We start from the raw sequence: 27,972 nt of genomic DNA, 5'->3' as shown, positions 1-27,972 counted from the left end.
TTTGAGGTTCACTCTATCCACACAAATCACCCAATCTAGGTGCTGGGGGCTGTTACCTGGGGTCAGTCACTGGCCCCAAGGTGTTCTTCCTTTCTCAAGGAGTTCTGTATCTGCCCCACAGTTCTCCTCTTCACTGCTAATCTGCCTTTGTTCTAGGGATGTCAACACATGCTGATGCACCCTCACCCATGCTCATCTCTCAGTTCCTTAGTCAGCTTCAGTGCAAAGAATTCACTCCTACAGTCAATCCACTTCAATTATACACAGGGACAGTGGGACCCTTTGTTGACAACCACAAGTAAATGTTCCATTTCCATGGTCCAGAATTCCGAGGTATATTTATCTTCCTGCATTCCCTTTCTCCTTATGTTTCACTGCCCCTAAACCTATCCTTCCTCCTCACTGTGACCGCCAGTCCCTCCACTTCAAAGTACTCTCCCAGGCCATCACCTCTGCTCTAGCTTCTATGACCTCTCCCTAAGGCTAGCCAGTTCAATGCTACCTTGGACTCTACTCTCTTCATCAATGCTTGTGGATTAGTTGTTGTTTAGTCATGTTTGACTCTTCATGACCCCACTGAGGGGTTTCTTGGAAAAGATACTGGAGTGGTTTGCCATTTCCTTCTCCGGCTCATTTTACAGAGTTAAGTGACTTGCCCAGGGGCACACAGCTAGGTGTCTAAGGCTGAAGTTGAACTCAAGAAGATGAGTCTTGTAGACTTTTCGGGTCTGGCCACTTTAGCAGCCCTGATCGATTATAATCTTAGACAAATCACTTCCTTTCTCTGCCTGTTTCTCTCAGTAAAAGGGTGATGATGGAGAGGGCACCCCTGGTCTTCCTGATGCCCAAGCCCTGATGATTTTCACTACCTGCCTCTCCTGCTCCTACACTTGAGCCACGGAACAGAGCTGGAGGGCATCACACAACTGGGTACACTCCCAAACTAGGAGATCTGGGGACTTGCCCAGGGACCAGCACCATCAGAGGCAGCTCTTTGTTACTGCTATTTTAACTGGCCGCCATTTCATGTCCATGGGGCATTCCCAGGGAGGAACTCCCTCTACCAACACGGGCTGGTACTTGTTCAGCCATCTGTAATCTTAGCTGCCTGGGACACAGAGAGATTACAGGTTTGCTCAGGATCACAGACGTGACACCAGTCCCACTCCTGGCCAGCTCCCTATAGACTAAGCCACACAGCCTGAAGGAAGCACTCAAGGACTGTTTGGCCAACAGGATTCAGAGAATTTGAAATTATAAAAATCAAAGAATCCATCAATCAAAAGATGTGGAAAGAACCATGAAAGAGAACCGGTGGGGCAATGGATAGAATGGATAGAATTAGGAAGACCTTGGGTTCAAGTTTCAACCCTGACACCTGCTGGCTGGGTGACCCTGGAAAAGTCACCTAACTTCAGTGCCTCAGGCAACTAAGACCCTGACCCCTCCTCCTCTCCTTCCCATTCTTCTTCTGTCCCTCCCCCTCCCTTTCCATCCTCCTCCTTCCCTCTCCATCCTTCCTCCCCTCCTTCTCCCTTTCCTCCTCCTCCCAGTCCTCCCCATCCTTCTTCCCCTCCTCTTCCTTACCCTCCCCCTTCCTCTCTGTCCTTCCCCCTTCTTCTTCTTCTTTTCTCCTTTTCCTTCTTCCCCTTCCTCCTCCCCATCCTTCTCCCCTTTCTCCTCCTTCTTCTCCCTGCTCCTTCTTCCCCCTCATTCTTTCCTCCTCCTCCTCCTCCCAATCCTCCCCATCCTTCTTCCCCTCTTCTTCCTTACACTCCCCTTTCCCATCTTTCTCCTCCCCTCCCCCTTCCTCCCCGTCCTTTGCCCCCCTCCTTCTTCTTCCCGCTTTCTCCCTTTCCTTTTTCCCCCTTCTCCCCGTCTTTCTCCCCTTTCTCCTCCCTCTCCCTCCTCCTGCAGGGCGGCTGCTCAGGCAGAGCAGTGATTGACAGTTTCCTCCTTCCAGGGGCGTGGCTGACCGACCCGCGCCGGAACCCTCCGGTTAAAACAGGAATCTGGCCCCGCCCCGCCCTCGAGCCAACTGCGCGGCCTCACTCAACATGGCGCCGGCGTCCGGCCCTTACGTTAGCAAGCGCAGGGCCTGCTGGGAGCCATAACGCCGCTGCAGTGATGGCGGCCCCGGGGGCGCCTGAGCCCGTGGCGCTGGAGCGGATCGTGGGGGCCCTGAAGCTTCTGCTAAGCCCCGGAGGTACGAGGCCCGCGCGGGGCGGCGCTCGCTCCCAGGCCGGGCCGCTTGCCCCTTCTCCCTTCCCCGAACCCCGCCACCCTCTCCACCCCGCGTGGCTCGGCTGGAGCTGCGAGCCGGCGTCCCTGAGCGGAAGCGAGGGTCCGTGCAGAGTCCGTTCAGAGTCGCCCCCTCTCGGACCGACGGACCACCCGCAGAGCGGGCGAGCCAGGGGAGAGCCGAGTTCACATGCTACCTCAGACACTTAGTAGCCGTATGACGCTGGGCAAGTCACCCAACGTCTGTGTGCCTCAGCTCCGTCATCTGTAAAACGGGGATATTAACAGCCCTTCCCTCCCAGGGTGTTGTGAGATGATAACTGTAAAGGGCTTTGCACGTAACTGCTGGCAGTGATGAGATCCACCATTTTGTCTGTAACTGGCTTCTTGGCAGGGAGCTCCCGGGAAGGAAACGCCCTTCCCCAAGAGAGCTTAGCACTTTTTCTGCGGCCAGTGGCCCTAGACAGCTGTCCGGTGCGTGGGAATAGGAATACCGGGAACAAAACGATTCCTGCTCCCTGAATGAGATCATACATTATAGATGGGAGCGTAGAGTGCCTACCCCTTCAGCACGCCCATTTCACAGATAAAGGAAACTGAGGCCCAGAGGGAGGAGAGTCAACAGTAGTCAGCCAGCATTTTAGTAAGTGCCTGCTGTGTGCCAGGCGCTGTGCTGAGCTCTGGGGATGCAAAAAAAAAAAAGGCAGAAAATAATTCCTGCCCTCAAGGAGCTTACAGTCAAATGAGACAACAGACAGATATGTTTAAACGGGTTAGGTACCAGATAAAATAGGAAGTAAATAAGGGAAGAGGGCTTGAAATAGGCTTCAAGAGGATACTGGATTACACAGAGCGGGATTTAGGGACCTTTTCATCTGATTCCCCTGGATTTTACAGATGGGGAAACTGAGGTTGGGAGAGAGAAGTGATGGGCGTAGGCTGAAAGTCGGTCTTCCGAGGCCAGATGCAGGGCTCTTCCCATCATCCCCCTCAGCCTGCCTCTCCCGCTTTGCCCTCGTCACACCCTTCTCGGGTTATGCTCACTTTTGCTGGCCTCTGGTCTTATACCCTTGGAGAGAAGGGACAGTGTCTTAGCTTCGTGTTGGTGCCCCCAGCACCTGGCCAGGGAGGAGCCCGCTCTCAGCAAGAAGCCTTTCCCTGTTCCCCTCCGTTCCAGGGCCTTCCCTCCACCTGTGTATTATTTATCACTTGTTTGCACCTCATTGTTCACTTGGGGGGGGGGGCACCATTTTAGACTGTAACCTCCTGAGGGCAGGAATTGTCTTTTGCTTTTATTTGTATCCCCAGTGCTTGGCACAATGCCGGGCACACAGCAGGCACTTAATAATCATGCCTTGACTAATCTTTGTTGAATAAGGGCACTGAGTGCAAACCAGTTTAGTGGAGGTGGAGGGTTTGGGAACAGGGTTTGGGAGGAGGGTGGATGGGTTAGATTGAAGTATAATAGTGGGGTATTGAATGCCACACCTTATTATTAATGTACACTTTCTCTTGTAGGCAAGGGGGAGCCATTGAAGGTTTTTGAGTGGGGAAGTGATGATCAAAGTAGTGTTTTAGGAAGGTTTGGTATATAGTGGGTAAGGATTGGGTGTTATATGCAACCATTAACACCCACGTTGTAGTTTTGCCAGTGACACACACTGGCTGTGTGACACAGGACAGTCATTTAACCTCTAAATGCTCTAAGCTGATGGTGTCAGAGTCAGAGTGAAAGAGGTCACTAAATACACAGGGATCCCTGCAGGCCACATGTTGACTTAGAAAACCACATATCATATTATTTTTTGTTGTATTTCTAGTTATTTGCTGAATATTACCTTTTTGCTTTTTAAAAATTATTTACTTATCTTTAGTTTTCAACATTCACTCATACAGAGTAGACGGAGGAATCGAAGATGTCATGTATAGAGGCTGGGATAATGGTGGCATCGTTGACTGAAATAGGGGAGGGGGCCTCATTTAGAGGAGAAGGACGGTTCGTTTTAGGCAGGTTGAATTGGAGATAATGACAAGCATGTCAAAGTGGAAATGTCTAGCAGGCAGTTAGAGGGTGGGGAATGGAATTCAAGAAGGAAATCAGGACTCGAGACAGTGGTTTGGGAATTCTCTGCAAGGAGGTGATAGTTATATAGGCTTTTAGGCTTGGAAAGGACCTTAGAAATCATCTCTCCAACCCTCATTAACCTCTCTGGGCCTCAGTTGTTTTTTTAATTAATTTATTTTGAATTATCAACAATCACTTCCATAAGCCTTTGAGTTTTAAATTTTTCTCCACCTCCCTCCGCAAGACGGCATGCAGTCTTATATAGGTTATACATATACATTCCTATTAAACATATTTTCACATTAGTGATGTTGTAAGGAAGAATTAGAACCAATAGGAGGAATCACCATAAAGAGGAAACAAAACACAACAGAAGAAAAAAAATAGCAAATGGTATGCTTCATCTGCATTCAGACTCCCGTAGTTCTTTCTCTGGATGTGGAGAGCATTTTCCATCAAGAGACCTTTGGAGATGTCGTAGGTCCTTGCATTGCTGAGAAGGGCTAAGTCTATCAACATTAGTCATCATACAACGTGGCTGTTACTGTGTACAACAGTCTCCTAGTTCTGCTCTCTTCACTCAGCATCAGACCATACAACTCTTTCCAGGTTTTTCTGAAGTGCTCCTGCTCATCATTTCTTAGAGCACAGTAGGATTCCATTACATTCATAGACCACAACTTGCTCAGCCACTCCCCAGTGGATGGGCATCCTCTCAATTGGGCCCCAGATTTCTTCCCTGTAAATGAGGGAGTTTGACTGCTCTCTGAAGTCTGTTTTCAGCTCTAAATTCTAAGGCCATGACCCTCATTTTGTAGTTGGAAAATGTGGTTAAAGCCATGAGATCTCCTAAAGGAAAGAGTTAATATAGACCGAAACAAATGGTTGAGAACAGAACCTTGGTGTTTGCCCTCTTTTAGGGAGTGGGAGTAGGAAGGGTAATGCTGTTGTAGGTGACAAAAGGAATAGTCAGAGAAGGGGGAGGGGTTTGTCCTGTTGTTTCAGTTGTGTCCAACTCTTCATGACCCCATTTGGAATTTTCTTGGCAAAGATACTGGAGCAGTTTGCCATTTCCTTCTCCAGCTCATTTTACAGATGAGGAAACTGAGGCAAACAGGGTTAAGTGAGTTGCCCAGAGCACACAGCTTGTGAGTGTCTGAGGCCACATTTGAACCCAGGAAGATGAGTCTTCCTGACTCCAGACCAGGTACTCTATGTCATATGGTGCCACCTAGCTGCCTCAAGTTGGGGGTGGGGGTCTCTGTGCAGTTGGCACTGGGCTGGGGGCTGTGAATATAAAGACAAAACCTAAACCATTCCTGTACTTAAGCAGCTTAACATTCTACTGGAGATTCAACTGCATCTTAGTATTCTTCTCTTTCTTCCCCTTTCCATGACTCTCATCCATAAAGGCAAAGATGAAAAACTGTTTTATGCTCAAAGAATTGGTTTCTCTGGATTGTGTTAAGTGGAATCTAAAGATGTTCAGACATTTCAGTGGCGTGTTTGTGGAAATCTGATATGTTTATGTAACAGTCTTCCCCAAGAAGCTGCAAAGTAAATAGCGATTCACCCCCAATTTGGCTATCATTCTTTTTTTATAATTATATTTTATTTATTTTTAACATTCATTTATTTTCTTCCCAATTACATGTAAACAGACATTTTTAACATTTTTTTTTTAAATTTTGAGTTCCAGATTCCCTCCCTCCTCTCTTCCCTTCCTGACTAGGCAGGCAATTTGATGTAGATTATACATGTGTAGTCATGCAGAACATTTCCATATTGTGAAAGAAAATGAAGGCCAAAAGACCCAAGAATAATAAAGAAAGTTCTTTTAAAGTATGCTTCAATCTTCATTCAGACTCCATCACTTCTTTCTCTGGAGGTAGATAAGTCCATGGAATTGTCTTGGATCATTATATTGATCAGAGTAACTAGGTCTTTTATAGTCGATCATTGTATAATATTGCATTAATGTGTATCATGTTTTCTGGTTCTGCTCATTTCACTTTGCATCAGTTTGTGTAAGTCTTCCCAGGTTTTTCTGAAAATATCTGCCTCATCATTTCTTATATTGGCTATCATTTTTAATTAATGTCTCATAATAGCATCCTACATCATCTATAAATAATAATGTTCCATAACGATTCCTAACTTTATGAGTTTTTGTTTTTCCCCAATCTGCTCTGCCAGGAAACCTGCTATTTGGTCACCAGATATATATACTTAAAGAATTGTCTCATCCTCATGGCTCCATTTTTTTGTGACCTAGAGCAAATTGTTTCACTGCTCTGGGCCTCAGTTTCCTCAGTTGTAGAATGACATGACTGGATGAGATAATTTCTAAGGTTCTTTCCAGCTCTTTAATCTCCTGATGCTAAAAGGTGAAGATTGCTACCCATTATAGGAATACCTGTTTAAATTCAACCAGATTTTCATCTTCTATTACCAGCAGAGGGCAGAAAAACTCATTTTAATGTTGAGTTTTCTTTGTGGGCCATGAAAAACTTTAGTTTTTCGTTGTTTTTGTTTTTGTTTTGTTTTGTTTTGTTTTTAGTGGTGTTAAATTAGTCCCCCCTGTGCCCAACGTCTTCTTAATCTTGGATCTTATAAAAGTAATGTCTGTATATTTCTTCTATGGTCTGCAGTCTTCTGCTCCACGTCTAATTTTCCTTTTTTCTTTTCCTCTTCTTTTAAAGGATCAGATTCCAGTTCACTGCAGATCACAAAACACGATGTTCTGTTGGATACTTTAAAATCTAACTTGTCAGCTTTGGACAGAAAGTTTGAGGAGGATCCTCAGTGGAAGGAACTGAAGAGCTTGTGGGGTGAAATCGCTATGAGGGCAGAATGGCCACTGAGCTCTCTGGACGTCACCTGGAGTTTTACTTCTCAGCTTTTAGTGCTGCTGTTGTGTCTGAAAGAAAGCATGGTCCTGCTGGCAGCTAGCTTCCACCCACCCAAGCCAAATCCTAGAACTGCAGAAGCCCCTCCTGCCCTAAGTCCTGATACGCTCAGCGTCTCTCAGCAGAAGACCGTTCAGTCAGCTTTGCAGTTTGTGGTTACCTTGGGCATTTGTCCCTTTCTTCTGCCTGGTGTTGGAATACCCCTGCGATGCCGGACAGAGTTTGGTGCTGTGATTCAAGATGTCGTCTCTTTTGCTGTGGCGCCCGGGGCGATTCATAGACTGTACACGAGTTGCATCGTACTGCTGGATATTGCAAAACACATGTCCCTGGGCAGTCTGATTCTTGGTCGCCATTTTGGAGACATTGCAGCGGGGCTGTGCCAGCTAGGATTCTGCCCCATGAAAGGGAAAGATGAACCAGCAAAGCCTTTGCAAGAAGTGAGTTTATAAAGAACGTGTGTGTGTGTGTGTGTGTGTGTGTGTGTGTATGTGGCTAGGAATAGTGCCAACATGGCACCCAGAGTCACCTTCTCTCACTTACCCCAACTAGTACCCTTGTTGGCAGGTCTGGGGGTGTTCTGAGAGGGAGACCAGCCATGGCCATCATACTCAGAGTTGTGGGAGTAACCCTGGAGTGGGGGACATACAATGATACTGAATGAGCCCCACTGATGTGCTTTCCATTTATACAAATCAGTCACAATGATGGCATTAACTTTTTTTTTTAGTGTTCCTTTTTTAAAAAAAAATTAATTTATTTTGATTTATCAACAATCACTTCCATAAGCTTTTGAGTTTTACATTTTTCTCCCCTACCCCCCTCTCCAAGATATCAGGCAATGTGGTATAGGCTATACATATATATTCCTATCAGACATATTTTCACATTAGTGATGTTATAAGGAAGAATTAGAACCAACAGGAGAACCACCAGAAAGAGGAAACAAAACAAAATAGAAGTAAAAAAATAACAAATAGCATGCTTCGATCTGCATTCAAACTCCACAGTTCTTTCTTTGGATGTGGATAGCATTTTCCATCATGACCTTTGGAGAGGCATTAACTCTTCATCATGAAACGTTTAGTAAATGAGAAGGCAAAATCAAGGAAAATCTTACGATAACATTTACTAAATAGAAGAGAATTGATAATAATAAAAACATGACAGTTCACCGTAGACCTGAGTCATATTCTTCCACCAATTCACACAATGTTTTTGGGCTAGAGAGTGGATACAAACGCATAGAAAGCTAGCAGTGAGGCCTGGGAGTGGAGAAGTCCATGCGGCTGTGGGTCGCTTGTGACTCTGCACTGGCTGGCTGTCATCTCTTTAGGGGACGGTCTGCACTGCTGCTCCTCCTCTGAGCCTCTTTGTTCTTCTGCTGGACACAGCCACCTCTCTGCAACCCCTGGGGAGCTGATGCAGTGTTAGGCTTCTTTAGCTAACAGGAGCATTAAGCCTGACATCTACAGAGCTTCCCCAGGCTCTACCCTGGCTTAGTATAGAAGCAGTGTGACCATCTTTAAGTGAAAAGTAGTTTCCTTTAAACCTGGAAACTCCAGACTCTATTGTCTGTGGACTTTGAGTTATTTCTTCCTCTCTCAAGTTCAGAAGGGTGCTAGGGAGCAAGTCTGCCTTTCCTTGTCCAGCTCTTCCACCTGCACCAGGATGCTGCTTTCTCTAATCAGCTCCCAGCACCAAAGTCTGACTCTAGTCATCCAGTCTCATCTGTGCTCAGCTTCTGTCAGCTTCTCGGTTCCATTGCGCAGTGTGTCTGGTCTTCCATCTTCTGGTTTCTGTGTCTTGCTTATATGATCAGCTTTTCTTGTGGCTTCTCAGCCTTCTCTGTGTATCTCTAGCTTAGGTTGGGGACACAAAATCCACAATTCTGACAGGCATGACACAAACAGTGAATATATAATTGTTCCATAATCCTGAAATAGCTTTTTTTGTTTCGCTTTTTTTTTTTAGTGAGGCAATCAGAGTTAAGTGACTTGCCCAGGGTCATACAGCTAGTAAGTGTCATGTGTCTGAGGCCAGATTTGAACTCAAGTCCTCCTGACTCCAAGGCTGGAGCTCTATCTACTGCCCTTGAAAAGGCCGAACTTGAGGACCTAGAGGGCTACATGTGGCCTGGAGGCCAAAGGTTCCCTACCCCTGGTGTAAGCTATTGTTTGTACTCTTAAATAGCTTACAATCTATTTACCAAGAGAAGGTACATACACACACATCAAACAGTGCCATTTTTTAAAATTAAAAATTTTAAGCCTGATTTTAATCTGTTCTTTTTTTTTTTTTTTTGGTTAGGCAATGGGGTTAAGTGACTTGCCCAGGGTCACACAGCTAGTAAGTGTTATGTGTCTGAGGCCGGATTTGAACTCACATCCTCCTGAATCCAGGGCCAGTGCTCCACTGTTCCACCTAGCTGCCCCTTAATCTATTCTTAAATATACTATTATACCAAATATACTATTATGCCTGCATAGAACTTTAAACTTACTTAAAATTTAGAAGTAAATGTATATGATATTAGCTCTATTTATATAGTGTTTTAAGGCTCACAAAGTGTTTCACAGAAGGTTATCTCATTTGAGCCTTACAACCACACTGTAAGGTGGGTGCTGTTATTATCACCCCTATTTTATAGCTGGGGAGACAAAAGCTAAATTAGGTTAAATTACTCGCCGAGGGTCATACAGCTAGTAGTGTCTTAAGACAGAATTTGAACTCGAGTCTTTCTGACTCAGAGTCCAGTGCCTTGCTGCTATGTGAATGAACTTGCCAGTCTGAAAAATCTAAAAGCAGGAGTCTACTCCTGCTGCCTACTAGTGCTGGCCTCAGGCTGTGTTCTTACTCTTAGGCATTTAGCTAAGATACATTTCCATCATAAAACTGCCTTCTGACAATTCATGAGGGACATTTATGACGGTTAATGGCTCTGTCTCATTAAAGCTTTGCAGAGCTAAGGCCCGTCCTCAGTTCTGTTGGCAGCTGATTTTGAAAACCTTGCCTTAATCAGGAGGCCTCCCCTCCTGCCTATGCTTCCCAGAGCATAGAGGACCTCCCTGGTCAGGGTTGAGTGCCCCAGTGGAGGAAAGGGGCAGGGTCAAGGCGAGAGCCTGCCTTCCCCCAGGGAAGGAGGGGAGGGAGAAGGGTAGGAAAGGAGAAGCAGAGAGTGCCCATGGGGAGTGCCTCAGGTGGGACCCCTCCTGGGTGGCTAGAAGGCCACAATCGCCGGTGGTATCATGGACCTGAAACTTGCTGCTTGACCATGTTGTGAGGTCAGTAATACACTAGGGGGAGACATCACCTCATTGCAGGCCATGGTCGTTTATTCTCTAGTAGTCTCGCCCGAGAGTAGTGAATGTGAATATTTTGTTTTGAAAACCTTGACTTTTGTTTTTTAGGGTCTAAAGGAAGAAGAGAGGACCCGGGCCAGAAAAGCCTTGCGGAGCATTTTAGATCAAGTCTACCAACCCCTGGTTGTTCGGGAGCTGATTATCCTCCAGGGAGGACCTCAACAGGTGCTTAGACTGTAGCCTGGGAGAATTACATTAATGGGGACTCGTGCTGTGCCTTTTCCCTGGTGATTAACAGGAGATGGGATGATTGGAGTACTCTGTTTAACAATTTATAATTTAGTGGAGATGCTGTACCCTTCAAGGTCACTTGATATTTATTTAACTTGTTCCAACAAGGAGCAAGGGACAGGAAACTTGAAACTAATTAAAGTGGAATCTTCTTTTAGACGAATAATGACGGGGTTGTGGTTAAGAGAACTTTTCCCAAGGGAATAGCAGGACCATTTTTTAAAAGACTTATTGATAAGATTTTTATTTAAAATCTAATTCTCACTGAAACTAGATCATCGTTTCACAAAGAGTTAAGATATTTTCAAAGAATAATTCTTTGGGGGCAGCTAGGTGGCACAGTGGATAGAGCACCGGCCCTGGATTCAGGAGGTCCTGAGTTCAAATCCGTCCTCAGACACATAACGCTTACTAGCTGTGTGACCCTGGGCAAGTCACTTAACCCCATTGCCCAGCCCCCCCAAAAAAAATCACACACAAAAAAGAATAATTCTTTGCTGGAAGCATTTTGGGGATATCAGTCTAATGGGGAATTTGGCTGCATTAAAATCAGGTAATTAAAAATACACTTCTCATCATGAACCAAATAGTCCCAAGTTTAAGAAGGGTCCTGCTAAGCCTAAGATATTTTTCTTATTGATTTCTGAGTTCTGTAAAAATATTCTTTTGTTACTATATTATTTAAGGGAAGGATATTGCAGTTGGTTAGTACTCTTTGTTTTTAGTTCCTAAATATATTGATATGTTTAGCTAGGTGAGTGCAATTGGAGTGGTGGGTGTTAGGGTTTTGCCCAGAAAATGATCTACTTCTGGATTTGATATTTCCATTACTTGGTATGGCCAAGGTTCTGTGTTTTATTGAAGATGGAAAATGAGACAACTGATGTTGATAAAGTTCTTTTTTTAAAAAAATTTTAATTTTAAATTATTAAAAATATCTTTTTTCTTGTTCCCCCCAGTAGAAAAAAAAATTGAAAAATAAAGATAGCATGCTTCTTATCAATAAGTCTTTAAAAAAATGGTCCTGCTATTCCCTTGGGAAAAGTTCTCTTAACCACAACCCCATTATTATTCGTCTAAAAGAAGATTCCACTTTAATTAGTTTCAAGTTTCCTGTCCCTTGCTCCTTGTTGAAACAAGTTAAATAAATATCATTAAGTGACCTCGAAGGGTACGGCATCTCCACTAAATTATAAATTGTTAAACAGATCCATGCTCTTAAGCCATTCAGAGCTGTCTTTATAGTGTTGTTGTTATGATCTAAATTTTTCTCCTGGTTCTCCTCACTTCACCCTGCGTCAGCTCATGCTTCCCAGGTTTCTCTGAAACGCTCCCTTTTCATCATTTCTTACAGGACAATTATCTTCCAAAACATTCAGGTACTATAACTTTTCCAGCCATTCCCTAGTTGATAGACATCCCCTCAGTTTCCAATTCTTTGCTAGCACAAAAAGAGCTCCTACAAATACCTTTGTATAACGTAATCCTTTTCCTCTTTGCCCTTTTTGGGGTATGGGCCTAGTAAAGATATCGGTGAGTCAGAATATTGCTACAGATCACTCACTTTTTGGGCAGAGTTCCAAATTGCTTTCCAGAATGGATTGACCAGTTCACAGCTCTGTGAACAGTGCGTGAAGGTCGCTGTTTTCCTGAAGCCCTTACAACTTTTATTGTTTTCTTTTTTCATCATCTTTGCTAGTCTGACGAGTGTGAGGTGGAACCTCAGAGTTGCTTTAATTTTAGTTTTCTAATCATTAGTGGTTTAGAGCATTTTTCCATATGGTTATTGATACTTTGGATTTCTTCCTAAGAAAACTGCCCATTCATGTCCTTAAAGAAGGAAAGAGGAGCTTTCACTAATTTCTGTAAAGGGCTTTTTTGTTTTTGTTTTCAGAAAAAGATGTTGCTTTACTTGCTTTACAAAGTGTCCCCGAAGTCTTCATGCAGCTTGAGACATTTAAAGCTATGGAGGCCGACGGCTGCATGAAGACTTTTGGGACAGCTTACACATCTCATCTTTCTGTGTTAAGATACAGTGCAGTATTTTCCAAGTTTCACGTCTCACTATTATTTTTATGACATCCTAAAGCCGTGTCCCCCATTCCTTCAGACAGGCTCAGATATGAAAACACAGACAAGTGCCCGGGCCCCAGCCTGGCTCCGACGTCTTTGTGGACAGCTGCTTTCAGAAAGGTTGATGAGACCCCACGGCGTTCAGGCTGTGGTCCAGGGCATCCTGGAAGGAGCCGGTGGTAAGAAATCAGATATTTCCATTCTGCATTCATTTTCTTTTGAGTTCACATTTAGGATAGATCATGAGTCTTTCAGCATTTGTCTTAGATTAAGTGCAAGAAAACCAACTGAAACAGTCAGCTTACTTTGTGGGTAGGGATTTGTCGTGTCCTTGACACACATCTACTGTCTGTGTGACCAGTGTCCCAGGCAGTTTTCCAAGTCTGTAAGCAGGAGGAGGCAGACCACAGCCTGCCTGTTATTGTAGATACAATAAAACTTTATTTTAAAAAGTAACAACCGTTCTTAGCTCAGGCAATCCAAAAATAGGCAGAGGGCTTGATTATAGATGGTTGATCTGTGGGTAAAGGTATTTTTGTACATCGGGAGTTCTCCACGCTGAAGAAATCACAGGTTGAGATGAAGGCAAAAAAAAAAGAGTTCCTATTCATAATAACTCATCTTTCTACTATTAATCTAAAGTAATCGTAGATGTAATCTATTTTGGGCACATGGTTGTAGTGGTAATAAATCTGGATTTGATTCTCAGCTTTGCCACCTCTTAGCTGTGTTACTCTGAATAAAGTCACCTACCAAACCTCTCTGAAGCTGTCCACAGAAGAGAAGTAATAGTTCTGGCCCTATTTCTCAAAATTGTTGTGAGACTCAACAGAGATAGTTTATGTGAAACTAATGTTTATAAACTGTATTCTTTTAATAATTATGTTTACTCCTGTTGTTGTTTACTTGTTTTTCAGTCCTGTCTAACTCTTCATGACCCCATTTGGGGTTTTCTTGGCAAAGATTCTACAGTGGCTTGCCATTTCCTTCTCCGGATCATTTTTCAGATGAGGAAACTGAGGCAAATGGGGTTAAGTGACTTGGCCAGGGTCACACAGCTAGTAAATGTCTGAGGCCAGATTTGAACGTAGGAAGATGAGTCTTCCTGACTCTAAGCCCAGCTCTCTATCCACTGCATCATGTTTACTACCACTGCTCATAAATTATAGAGCTTTGTGCAACATTCTTTTAGGGAAAAGCAGTTCTCTTTAAACTGGGGATCTACCAAGTTATTCAGGTATGCTTTCTGCAGGTTCTAAGGGATTTTCTCCTTTTGAGCCTTAGAGAGCAATAAAGCAAGCCTTGGAGAAGTTTCTCCTTCTTCAAGCTCTAGATGGTGCTAGAGAGTAAGTTAGCTGTTCTCCAGCCAGCTCTTCAAATAGCATAGAAGACTAAGTTCTTTAATCAGCTCTCAGCATCATATCTTTCTTTCAGTCCTATCAGTTCCCTGTGTCAACTGCAGAGCATCAGAACTGTTTGTTTTTCCCCTCAGGCTGCTTTTCTCTGCCTTATACAAATGTCCACATAAGAAAAGGGCAGTATCTACTCCTTATAGTTGCTGAACAATAGATGAGCGATATTAATAATTTACAATACCAGAGCAATTCGTTACACAGACATTCCAGGGCATAATGCCAAAGGAATTGTGAAATTCTTTATGAAAAAGAACTTTATTTGTGCAAGGGTGCTAAAGATGATGTTACTTCGTGACTAAAGAAACAGTTCTTTTTAAGTCTTTTAGGAATGTGTCTTTTTAAGTTTGGAATCTTGAAGATTCCTATAAGATGCTGTTTTGTTCTCAAACTTCTGAGTGAATATATGTATTCTACTAATCTCCTTGGTTACTTTATTTTTGATGGGTGGAAATTAAATACTTTGTTGAGCCATTAACTTTTTGATGATTTTTAAAAACTCTTCAGTGTTAGATAAGAGAGACCTCATGGGACTAGTTCTGCATGTGACAAAAGTGGGTAGGACTCACAAAATTCAGTAGCTGGAAATGTATTGCTGTTCTGCTGTTGTGCGTCTGGGGCGGGTGAGTGGTCAACAAAATAGGAAAAGGTCAGTGTTGGCATGCATTGCATTAGGTTGCGTGAGGCACACAAATTCTATGCTTTTATAAATGGTCGAGGAACAGAGTCCTCTTCTTCCCCCTCTTTGGTCTTAAGTACATTCCTCGAGTTGATCTGATGTTTTCATCCATTGGGAACAGCTGGAGCAGCTGGTGGTGCTGGTGCCGAAGCAGCTGCTGCGGACTGGAGGAAGTGTGACATGGTTGCTAAGATTCTGGCCTCTTGCCCCCAACAGTCCCTTTCCTTAGAAGATTACTATCAGCAAATCTGCCCTCAGGTAAGTCATTATTGCCTTTTACCTCCTGGAGGCTCTCTACTCTTCGTGAAAGGAGCTTTGAGCATCCCAGAGCATCTTCTGAAGGGAGTAGGGGAGAAAAGGAGGATAGTACTTTAGTCTGTTGTGAAAGGGCACTCACTCTCTTTTGGGGTCTGATGGCTTCCTCAGGGAGGTTGGTCATTAGATGAGAACTCACAGTGAGGCATACTTGAAGGACTGATTAGTCTTTCTTCGGGGTTGGAATGTCAAATGGAAGTTATCATCTTATTCCTGATCTTTTGAATGTAGAGATTAAAATTTCATTTCAGTAGATGGAATGATCATCTTACAGCCTAGCTATCGCTGCATGAGCTTGAGTAGTCATAAGGCTCTGCAGTGACCTGTCAGTTGGAATTCCTCGTACAGGAAGCTCTGCTCTCGGGCTGCTCTGTTCTTCAGGGTTCCCAGCTACTGAAGAGTAGGCTTACAGACAAAATTGAAAACCCTGATGCAAATTTATAAATGTATGAATTATATACATGTAATGTATATACATGAATTATATACATGAAAATGAAGATAAAGCTAGCAATTTCTAAACAGTGGCTAACAACTAAAATAGCTTGGGTGCTTAAAAATTTATTAACGGTCTTTTTGTGACACCTGTAGCCGTCGATTGGCCATTGGTTATTCAAAGGCTCTATCAGGTTGAAGATCTGGAATTTTTCAGTGCTTTATATGATGCCTCTCTTTTCCCCTTCTAGATTCTAGATTTATTGCATATTCAGGATAAATTGGTAGCTCGGCAGTTTCAGAGAGTTGCCACCACTACCTTCTTGACCATGACAAGAGAACACCCTCAATTGGCCACAAAACACTTGCTTCAGCCAATGTTGGAGCCAGTCATCGATGTTCAAGTACAGCAGGTAAAGGACCCATGATGTGGCTATCCAGCTAGGAGAAAGTGACTAGTCATTCCTATTGTATCTCGTCTTACAACGCAACCTTGGGAGTTGCCCCTCACAGCTTGCTCTTTTTTGAATAAAATGGTTTTTTGTATACATTTCTTAAAAATCACTATCCGTTCCTGCTGCCTTCTCCAAATAGAATCCTTATTTGTCACAAAGAAGTCCAGTGAGGGAAAGCAAAGAAACACACTGACCACATCTGTCCCTGTGCTAAGAGGTGGAAGGCACATTTCATTGTCAGTCCTCTGTGGTCACAGCTGGTCACCGCACTGATTAGAGTGCCATGCACTTGTTCATTGTGTAAATTATTCTGCTTTTTCTTACATCCCTCTGCTTATAAAACTTCCCAAGTTTATCCCAATTCTTCATATTCAGCATTCCTTAGAGAAGAAGAAGAAGAATCCATCACATTTGTCTCTTACTTTTTTTTTGGCCACTTCATTAATTTTTTTCCCCACTTCTTTGCTACTACCGAAAGTGCTGCTGTGAATATTTATCAGTATTATGGGATCTTTCCTCTGTCTTTGGCCTTTTGGGGTATATGTTGAGTATTAATATTGCAAGGTAGAAATCTATGTGTTGCCACAGCTTTCCATAGCCTATGGCTAAGCACAGTAAGAAGTCACATGAGTAGATTTTAGAGGGTCCACCAGCTTTGGTGGGAATGTTCTCCGGTGGCCTTGGAGTCAGTCAAACAAATTTACAAATGTAAAATAGAGGTAATTATACTTGTCCTACTCCACTGGGCTCCTGTGCAGAAAGAGTTTGTATACCTTAAAGCATCACTTAAATTAGTTATCATGGTGTGGTTCAAGAATGAATTAAATTGATTTTTAAGCTCCCTAAGGGTTTTAAAGTCCATTTCATACATTTGATTTCTTTGAGAGGCAGTGTCCTTGTGGATGGAGAGCTGACTTTGAAACTGGGGAGACTGAGGTTCAAAACCCTGCAGTGATATATATAGACAGTGTGACCCTGGGCAAGTCCCATGACCCTACAGAGATGTTTTGGGCACCTCCTCAAGACTTGAGGTTGTAGAGAAGATGCTAAGCTGCGTTGATGGAGGGAGTTTGCATTACAAGTCCAGCCCAGGCCCTGTCCCTTATCCTACACATCCTCCCCAGGGGAGTCTGACCATTCTGACTTGTACAGTGGAAGGAAATCTACTTAAAGCCTGCAAGTTATAGAATAAGCTTGCAGGTAATTGCAAAGTATATATTAGCATACAATTAAACTTTTTTTAGTTACTTCTCTCTGTTCTGGAAGCTATATATGGTATAAAAGCAAAACAAAAAAAAGTTTCAATAAAAAAAATCAGTTCTTGGTCCACCCTCAGCCCTTTCCTGGCCCTGGGTGGGCAGGCTCCTGTCTGTCCGGCTTGTCCTCCTCCTCTTACTTTCTGTTGATGCTGGATCCTTCTGGATGGGGGCCTTTGCTCCACTCCTTACCCATCTCACATAAGTCACATAAAGCCCACCTAAGAGCATGAGGCCATTAAACAGTTTCTTTGGTGTCACTTTCCTCTTCTGTTCTTTCTGTGGAAATGTGTTTACTTGCTATTGAATATCCTTTTCACCCTGGGCCCTGGTGTTGGGGAGAGGGCTTCTCTAAGGAGAGGTGGGTTCAAAGAAGGAACTGTTTGACATTTCAGTTGGATGAAGTAGTTTCTTTTGCAAAGTTATCTGTAGCCTAACAGTGATGATCAGTAAAACCAGTCATATCTCATTGATTAAAGAATTATAATAATTCAGACATGGGGTATAATTTCTTTGTGAAAAATGTGAATTTTCAGTATTTTAAAAGGAAGTGAAATGTCTAAAATCAGCTAAGTGGCACAGTGGATAGAACATAGGGCCTGAAGTCAGGAAGACTGATTGTCCTGGGTTCAAATCTGGCCTCAGACACTTACTAGCTGTGCGACCTTGGGCAAGTCACTTATTTCCATTTGCCTCAGTTTTCTCATTTGCAAAATGAGCTGGAGAAGGAAATGACAAACCCTTCCCATATCTCTGCCAAGAAAACCCCAAATGCAGTCACAAAAAGTCAGACATGACTGAATAACAACAAAAATGTTCTTTCCTCCAACTCCAAACTCTGCCCCTTGGAACTGAACTCTCCCTTATAACAAAGAATAATATTAAACAAAAATAATTGATACATGATTATATTTGACAGTATGTGCAATATTTTCCCTTCATAGTACACACACACACACATATATATACACTCACATATACATACATAGACACACATATATGATATACATACTTATTTTTAAACTCCTTACTCTTCTTCAAATAAAAAAAAAAAGAAAAATTTGATCCTTGTTAAAAATGAGCACTGTCTGGGGCAGCTAGGTGGCCCAGTGCATAGAGCACCGGCACTGGAGTCAGGAGGACCTGAGTTCAAATCCAGCCTCAAACACATAACACTATCTGTGTGACTCTGGGCAAGTCACTTAACCCCAGTCGCCTCGCTAAAAGAAATTAAATTAAATTAAAAAATAAGCACTGTCAGAGCAGAACAGATCCTTATGGTTGCCACCCAACATGTAGCTGTGATTTTACGCGTTGAGTTAAGCAGGCCGTGAGCAGCATGCTTCATGGTCAGTCCTCATGAAGATAGTAATGAAATGCAATATTTGTAAAGTGCTTAGTACACTACCTGGCAGTATAATACGCATTTAACAGATGCTTGTTTCCTGCTTTCCCTGCCTCTGGAATCTTGGTCATTGTATTGATAAGCGTTCCTGAATCTTTCAAAGTTTTTTTTTTTTAATAACAATCTTGTTATTGGATAAATTGTTCTCCCAGTTCTGCTCACTCCACTCTTTATCAGTTCCTTTATTTTCTTCCCAGGCTGCTCTGAAATCATCTCTTTTGTCATTTCTTATGGTACACGTATTACATTCCTATAGCACAATTTTGTTCAGCCATTCTCCATTTAATGTGCCTCCTTTTTGTTTCTAGTTCTTTACTGAAAGAACTGCTATAAATATTTTTGTATATATGGGTCTTTGGGGCAAAAGATATTTGCCCATAATAGTTTTTCAGTTCTTCCCAGTCCAGTTCCTTTTAGTGATCTTTTCATTTACATGACTGTAGCCCGTGTGAGCATTGTTCTGATTCAGCTCATTTCACTCTGTATCACTTCGTATTTGTCTTCCCCATCTTTCTCTGAATTATCATATTCCCCATCTCTTATCACACTATAATATTCCATTACAATCACAGACCGTATTTTGTGTAATGATTTCCGTGTCAGTGGAATCTCAGTTTATTTCCAGTTCTTTGCTACTGCTTAAATGTGCTGCTATGATTATGTTGGTCTGTACTGGACCTTTATGTTTTTCACTTCTTTGGTGTTTATGCCTGCAAGTGGGATCTCGGGGTCAGAGCGTATGAAACAGCTTAGTTGCTTTTCTTGCATAATTCCAGATCAAACTCCAGAGCGGTTAGACCAGTTCTTTGCTCTCCCCACATTGTGTTAAGGCACCAGTTTCCTACAGCTTCTCCACCATGACTGTTGATGGGGCTTTTTAGGCATCTTTGCCAATTTGAAGAGTGCGAGGTGAAACCTCATGTTGTTTTAATTTGCATTTCTCTTTTTATTAGTGACTTGGAGCCTGTTTTTAACATGATCCTTTTGCAAATTTCAAAACCGTTCATATCTTTTGATCACCTATTTATTGGGAAATAGTTCTTGGTCTTACTGTGTTTATGTCAACTCCCTTTATAGCTTAGATGTCAGACTTTTATCAGAGACATTAATGTAAGAACTTTTTAACTTGCAGTAGCTGAAATGGTCTCTTGTGTGTTTGGTGGTCTCAGTGAATCAGCAAGCACTTAGGTGCCCCCTCTGGGTCAGGTGCCATGCTGGGTCTGGGAAGACAAAACCAAAAGCAATTCTTAGACCCTGCAGCGGTGTTCTCTTGGGAGGATTGTTCAGAAGAAGATTGGGTTTGGGAGGAAGAACATGAGAATGATAGTCCTTTATACCTTGTTTGGTTAAGAATTCTGTCTGTAGCTCTGAGAGGCGCCTAATCTTGCACTCTGGGTTTTTTTTTAATGCTATGTATTATGACCTTTTATATTCAAGTCACTTATCCATGTGGATGGTCCTAACCTCTTTCTATTAAATGACTTTGCAGTCTTCTTAACAATTACTTCTTATCAACCAGCAGGGCGTTCCCCCAGTAATTTATGTTCTTGTGTTATTTCAAAAACTGGGCTACTGTTTGGAATTGCTTTTGTCGAGAAGTCTTAATTAACGAGTTATGAAGTCTTTGTTTCCCCATTTTATGTTCCCTAGAGGTATTATCAGAGCGGGAATTACCTCCAGGAACCATCGTGGTAAAGGAGGAAGAACTCAGCCGCTGTCTGGAAGGTGTGTTTAAGGCAAGTAATTTCATAATAATAGTTCATTTTTGGATAGCACTTTTAAGATTGGCAAAATTCTCTTCTCACAACCCAATGAAGTAGGTACTCTTAAGTATTTTATGCCTGTTTTACAGATGAAGCAGTTGAGATTCAGAGGGATTGTTAGATGCCCAAGGCAAGTAGATGGTGTAGTGCATATAGCCCTGGTCCAAGTCTGGAAGTCCAAGTTCAGATTCTGCCTCAGTCATTGTAGCAGCATGTCCCTGGGCAAGTCACTTAACCTCTGTTTGCCTCAGTTTCCTCAACTGTAAAATGGAGGTCATAATAGCACCTACTTTATAGGGTTGTTGCAGGGATCAAATGAGATATTTATAACAGGTACTTAGCACAGTGCCTGGCACATAGCAGGTATCATATGAATGCTTCTTCCTTTCTCTGCCCTTTCCCCGCCCTCAGACTCCCAAGGTTGCATAACTGGAATCAGCTCTGTACCTTGCTCTATGTTCTTTTCATTACAGCAAATTACAACCCAACTTAATTTCTTCATCTGATGCTTCAAAGTACAAATGTGGGTATGGTCTTTCAAGTAAATGATTTTGCCTTTTGTCTTGGCACCACGAGAATCTGGGCGGCCACATCTAAACCCCAAGCTGCCTCAGAGGCATGAACACTGTAAAACTGTCCTTTTTAGTGATATAATTGAGACATGCCCATTTTAGTGATATTTATTTCCTGTTTCACTACTAAAGCAGGCTCACAACATTGATTAAAGTACTTTCAATGAAATGCAGACTCGAATTCTGTCTTGAAGTCTGGTTTTTGGAATATGACTTTCTCTTACATGACCATCTTAAAGGATTTGCCAGAGGCATTTTCATTGTTGAAGTCTCCTTTGTATTCCGTTAGAGTATGTTGTGAATGAAGTTTGAAAATAAGCTCTTGAATTTTGAGAGTCCACATTTCAGGAGGTTTTATTGAAGCCTGGGATGGCAAATTGGAACCATGTTGTAAAGGACCTTAAATGCTGAGAAGGAGGCGTTTGATTTGAGAGGTAATAAGGGGCCTCTGGAACTTATGGAGTAGGATAGTGACTGAGTGAGACTCGTGATTTAAGAAGATCACTTTGGCAGCTATGGATTGGAAAAGGGAGAGACTTAAAACCAATTAGGAGGCAATTACAAGCATCCAGGTGAGGTATGATGAGGGTCTGAACTAGGTTGGTGTCCCTGTGCTGGAAGGAAGGGAATGGATGGGAGAAACCATGAGAATCGGATTAGTCAACTAGAAACCAAGTTATTTTCTTTTTAATTTTGATCGACATTTTTTGTTGGGGAGGCAGTAGTGGATGGAAAGATGGACCAGGAGTTAGGAAGACCTAGGTTCATATCCTGCCTTTGTGACTCACCTTTTAAAACTAAGAGTATCAGGCACTTGTAGCTGCCAGTCTGCATTGACATAGAAATATCTTTTCCACAAGCTCTTGGAACTGATGGAATCCTAAGTCCAATAAAGAAGAAAAACATGCTCTGTTTATTACATCACCTTAATTTCTGAATAAGACCCTCCTTCCCCTTTGTGGAAAGTGACCCTTTACAACAGAGATCAAAGAAGAAAGAGAGGGAGGAAAAGGCAGTTCAGTAAAGCTAGCCAATGTGTCAACTAAGGCAGTTTGAACAAAAGCAAAATTAGAACATAGAAGGTATTTGTATCAAAAACAACTGATACAGAAAACAGTCAAGGAGAGATAATTTAAGAATCACTGGCCTTCCTGAAAATCATCACCAAACAGAAAACATGGATACCGTATTTTAAGAAATGATAAAAGAAAGCTGCCCAGATCTGTTGGAATCAGAGGGCAAATTAAATAGAAAGAATCCACCAGTCATCTCCTGGAAAAAAAAACCCATCAAAAAACTCAAATTGAGAATATCCATGAATGTCAGCGAAACTTCAGAGTTTCTAGGTCCAAGTAAAAATACAACAAATAGCCAGGTTCATATACCAAAGAACCACAGTCAGGATCACATAGGACCTGGCATCTACCACCTCTAACAGAGAAAAGATCTTGCAGTATTATACCCCAAAAGGCAAAAGAAAAAGATCAAGAATGTGCTGTGAATGCGAAGTTAATAATAACACCCAAGCATGATGGTAATAAGCAATTGTAACAGTTCTTGGCACAACTAAGAATAATTAGCCCTGCAAAACTTGGTATAATCCTACAGGGGATGATGCGTCTGTTAATAGAAAAGTACTTTCAAGCATTCCTGATGAAAGGACCAGAGCTAGAAAGAATCTTTGAAATGAAAACACAGGAGATAAGAGAAACCTGGAAATGTAAATATGTTTGAGCATTTGGAAGAGGTTAAATGATGATTAAGTGTTTACCTTCTAATAGAGGGAGAAGGTACTTGGGTCCCTTCAGAATCCCACTGTCTTCAAGAGTCACAGAAGGAGTAAAGGCAAACACAGGATCTGGGGGTGGCTCTGCTCCTTTTTTTGTTTTGTTTTCTTTTAAAAGAGGGGAAAAAAGGAAGAGAACATAGAATACACTAGAGAAGAAAATGAAGAAGGGAAGGAAATTATTATTTCTCATGATTGGAGTACAGAAGACTAGCATATATATATGTATATATACACATACACACACAAACACACACACATATATATATATACATATATATATATACATATATATATATATATATATATATATATATATATATATACACACACATACACACACAGAGGAGAGTGGGAGAGGATCTGGCATCTCATGAGTCTCAGTCTTAGCTGAACTGGATGAAGGAGGGTTGAAAACGCACATACACTCATGCACACACACACGTGCACACACACACACACACAGTTTTAGAAATACATTCAATTCAACAGGGAATGGGAAGGACAGTGTTTGAGAGGAAAGGTAGGGTTGGGAATGAAAAAGTTCGCAAGCAAAATAAACTGCAGCTTTGAAATGTGCACCACAGAGCGGAGACTGAAAGTGTAAGAATCGGTCATTGTTATCTTGGCGGGATGAAGAGAAGGGAGGCAGAGAAAAGGGATCAGACTGCCTCATTTATAGATTACTAATATGGATCCTATTGCTTTTCTTTCCCCAAAGAGAAGTGAGGGAAAAGAGAGGGAAAAATTATAAGGAAATTTGCTGGCTATTAATAGTAATATTAAGTAATAATATATAATAGTAATTAATATTAATAATAAGAACTGTGATTGAGTTGAACTCATCGATTAAATAGAGAGTAGAAGAACAGTTAAGAAAGCGGAATACAATGATACATTGTTTACAAGAAACACATTTGGAACATAAAGATTCATGCAGAATTCAAATGAGTTGCAGCAGAATTTCTTATGCCTCAGACACATTACACAAGCAGGAGTAGCATAAATATTGCTATTCAAAAGAGATAAGCAGGGATACTACATTCTGCTTAAAAGTGTCATAGATAATGGAACAATGTCAATACTTAATATAGTACATGCACTGAATAGTAAAGCATCTAAATGCTTGAAGAAAAAGCTAATCAAGTGACAGGGGAAAAGAGATTGCAAAACTGTAATAGTTGGAGACCTCATTGCTTCTCCTTCAGAACTACACAAATCTAACAAAAAGACAAGCAAGAAAGAAGTTAGGATTGGAATGGAATTTTATAAAATTAAATATTTTAGATTGCTGGTGATTACTGACCAGGAATTGAAAAGAGTGTAGATATTCCTCTGCTGTGCATGGCAGCTTTACAAAAATTGACCATTAAGGAAACGTCATAAATAAAATATAGGAAAGTAGAAATCCTAAACACATTTTTATTAAGCATGATGTAATAAAAATAATAAGGGCACTTGAAGAAAGTTTGCAAACTTAAATGGAGGCCAGAAATTATCCTGGAAAGTATGTGAGTCAGAGAACAAGTCACAGAAATAATAAATAATTTTATCAAGGAAAAGACAAGAACAAGGCAACACATCAAAATTTGGGGGAAGTAGGCAAAAGTCATTGGGGAGAATTCATATCAAATTGTTTCATTAACAAAAGAGAGAAAATAGATCTTTGAATTGAGCGTGCAACTAAAAAACAACTAGTTATCCCTTCCGCATCACAGCTTTCCCCACTGCAGTTTCAATATATCCTGGGTCAGCATAAGAAATTAAATGGGAATTTTCTGGGAGTTTTTCAGAAGCTGCAGATGACACAGAAAAAGTTTAGAAACTCAGAGATGCATAAAATAGAGGTGTAGTATCATAGAATATCAACATATTTTATCTTTTAATACCATAATAATTCAGACTCTTTGGTGTGAAGAGAGGGCCAAAACTTTTTACATGGATTTATCAGATCATGGGGGCACCATGCCCCTAACCCCCATGATGTGGAAGGGATAACTGTAATTTAAAACCACAACCAAATACAAAAATAGAAGTTGTGAAGATTAGGTATATAAATAAAATTTTTTAAAAAGCCATTGAACTGCTAAAACTAAGAACTATTTAAAAAATAATAATAAACCATTACCAAATTTGATTTTTTTAAAAGAGGAAGAAAATCAAACTACCCTTGTCAAAAAATAGTTAACAAAAAGAACATCAGGGAAATTATTAGAAGCAATTTTGACCAATTCTATGCCAACAAAGCTATCACTTAATGAGGTAGATGGATATTTACAAAAATATAAATAACTCAAATTAACAGAAAAAGAAATAGAGAATTTAAATAACCTACATCTCAGAGAAGGAAACTAAGTAAGCCATAAATATATGCTCAAAGAAAAAAAAATCACCTTCAAATAATAGGCCTTGTCATCAGGATCTAGAGGTCTGGGATCTTTTGGAATGTGGAGATGTAAAGAATTGTAATTACAAGTCTAGAAAATTAGTATTTTCAAGATCCAGAGGCCCAGGGGCTTCCAGAAAGGTCACATATAGGTGTCTCCTATACACACAGGCTTATGTTTGAATAGCTTTGAATATAGGGGTCTGAAATGACAAAAAATAGATTAAAATTTCTGCCAGCAAAGTAATATAACTAAGATTCATGGGATTTCAAGGTGGAGGAGACTTTAGGTATGGTCTCATCCATCCCCTTCATTATATGTGAAGAGTTACAGCTAAAACCTGATCCAAATGCCTCAGCAGCCCCTTTGGAAGAAGGTAGATTGAGTGAAAAGGCGGCAGGATAAAAGAGCCACTGCCCTTCAGGTGAGTGCAGAGGGCCTCCTCATGCCCTTTGGCACGTGTGAAGAAGAAAGGCTCGCTCCCTCCTCCAGTGACTGCATTTTAAACCTGCCCAGCTCTCAGCTGGCTGGAGATACACTTGGTAGCGCAAAGGGTCTGGAATGTAACAAAACCAGGAAGGAAGTGGGGACGAGTAATTATTCCTTCGACCGGGTTTTGGCAGCTCAGCTGCCTTGAGAAAACAGAGGGAGAGTTTATGTTGGAGAAAAAGGTAAATATCGTGCAGAATGCTGCAACAAAGGACAAATTGTCTCTACTCATCGTTTGCTAATACTAAATTATAGAGTGTGGCTTCAGAGACAGGAAATTAGGAAAGCATCTCGGAGGGTAGAATTGATCCAGCAACTCTGGGACGAGGAGAGGCATTTGATTTGAGAAAGATGATTTGTGAGGATGTGGTGCTACCATTTCCAACTGTGGTTTTCTGTTGCTTTCTGTGTACCTCTGAGAACATAGGAATTGGGTCTATTATCCTATTATCCTATTATTGTTACTTTAACTCAGCATTCATAGCAAACACCAATAAAACAACACTCAGAATAATATAGAGCAAATCTCCAACCCAGACCCCCACATTTGAACCATTTATAGAGAGAGACTAAATAGGCATAAAACCAGATTATTACATACACTTTACAAAATTAAAAAAAAAATAGTCCACTGTTCTGTGGCTCTTCCTGAATCTCTGTGTACCTAAAAAAGCTCCATTGCTTGTGTGTGTGTGTGTGATCAATGTATGTTATTCTTATTTTGCTGGTCAGTGTTATTCTACATATATAATTCTTGTATTTCCATGTTTTCTACTGATTTACCACATTTTTTTTTGCAGCATCATAATATTCCATCTCATTAATGTACCATAATCTATCTAGCCCTTCATCATTACTGGATATACAGGTTGTTTCAGGGTTTTCATTTTTGCAAATAGGGCTGAAAATATCTTGGTATAACTAGGGTCTTTTTTTCCTTTTATTTAATATTATCTTTAAGATGAAGTGTTAAGCAGTGGTATTGCTAGGTCAAAGTACGATCAGCTTTGTGATTCTTTTCACATATTGCCAGATGGTCATTGGTGAATCAACAATTCCACCATCAATAATAATAATATTGATTTCTCACTAACTTTAATAATATCAGATCAGTATGCACTGGTATATCAGATGATTTCAATGCAAAGGTAGAAAAAAATGAAGGTGGAGAAAAATATGAGAGAAAACAAGATTAAGGAAGAAGGAATAACAGAAATGAAAGACTTATAAATGACATAGAAGCCTCAGGCCTCTGTATCATGAATGGTTTTTTTGGGGGGGAAAGTATTGGTAGGTGCTGGGTGTTACAAGTACCAAATAACACCATAAAAATAAAGTAGATTCTATTTTAACAAAGAGAAAAAGATTCGTTATCGATATGGGAATTATCCCAGAGTCAGGTATCTGTATACAGTCAGACCAATCAATTACCTTGTCAGAATTAGTAATAAATAAGAAAAAATGAGTGTGAGAAAAAAGGTACTGTCCCATTGAAACCACTTACCCTAAATTATTTTAACAAGTAATTAGAAATAAAAAATGAGAAAGGAACAACAGAAATGACATGAGCACTGACTACAATAATTTCATCCAATGTAATAGTTACATCTGGTATGAATTAATTGCTACTACAAGGTGACCAAAAGAACTTAGAAAGCAACTTAGTAGTCAGACGTTTGAGCTATTTGCCAAATGGAGAGAGATGGCTGCCAAAGGCAACATTGGATTAAAATATAAACTTGTTTGTAAAACTTTAACAGAGAGGGTTGATGGATGACTATGGACAGTTTTGTCTCATGAGGCAGAGGGAAACAGTGGAGGGCAAAACCAATTTAAAGAAAGCTTGCCAAGAGTTCCAGCTGAGCAGCGTCATCCCAACACCATTGAAGGATGATTATGGAAGGAGGATTGTAGAAAGGAGAAAAATGGAAAAGACTGGCAAAAGCCATTTTGATAAACTTTTCTTCATTGGAGATAGTAGAACCACCACACCTGGACCCTGGCATCACCATCTGAGATGTGCTGATAGAGGAGGTAGAAATAGTGCCAGAGAAAGCAAATTGAGAAGAGCAGTTGTATTGGACCGATTTTATTTCTCTCCATGCCCAGCTTTTCCCTCTTCCGCATTGAAGCCACC

The 27,972-nt window shown here is 41.3% G+C and overlaps 1 protein-coding gene across 1 annotated transcript in view; it reads left to right on the top strand.

Moving 5' to 3' along the window:
• Nucleotides 1-2,033: 2,033 nt before the first annotated feature.
• Nucleotides 2,034-27,972, top strand: part of TANGO6 (transport and golgi organization 6 homolog) — a 207,676-nt gene continuing 181,737 nt past the window's right edge. The window contains 8 exon segments of the mRNA XM_020989092.2: nt 2,034-2,206; nt 7,009-7,655; nt 10,626-10,742; nt 12,919-13,060; nt 15,094-15,230; nt 15,974-16,109; nt 16,112-16,135; nt 20,489-20,574. Of these exon segments, the coding sequence (XP_020844751.1) occupies nt 2,128-2,206; nt 7,009-7,655; nt 10,626-10,742; nt 12,919-13,060; nt 15,094-15,230; nt 15,974-16,109; nt 16,112-16,135; nt 20,489-20,574 (1,368 nt within the window). The 5' untranslated portion in view covers nt 2,034-2,127.

Source organism: Phascolarctos cinereus, unplaced genomic scaffold, assembly GCF_003287225.1.
Source record: "Phascolarctos cinereus isolate Bilbo 61053 unplaced genomic scaffold, phaCin_HiC Scaffold_2;HRSCAF=192, whole genome shotgun sequence".
NCBI classification, from domain to species: domain Eukaryota; kingdom Metazoa; phylum Chordata; class Mammalia; order Diprotodontia; family Phascolarctidae; genus Phascolarctos; species Phascolarctos cinereus.
This window is presented reverse-complemented; position numbering and strand designations above follow the sequence as displayed.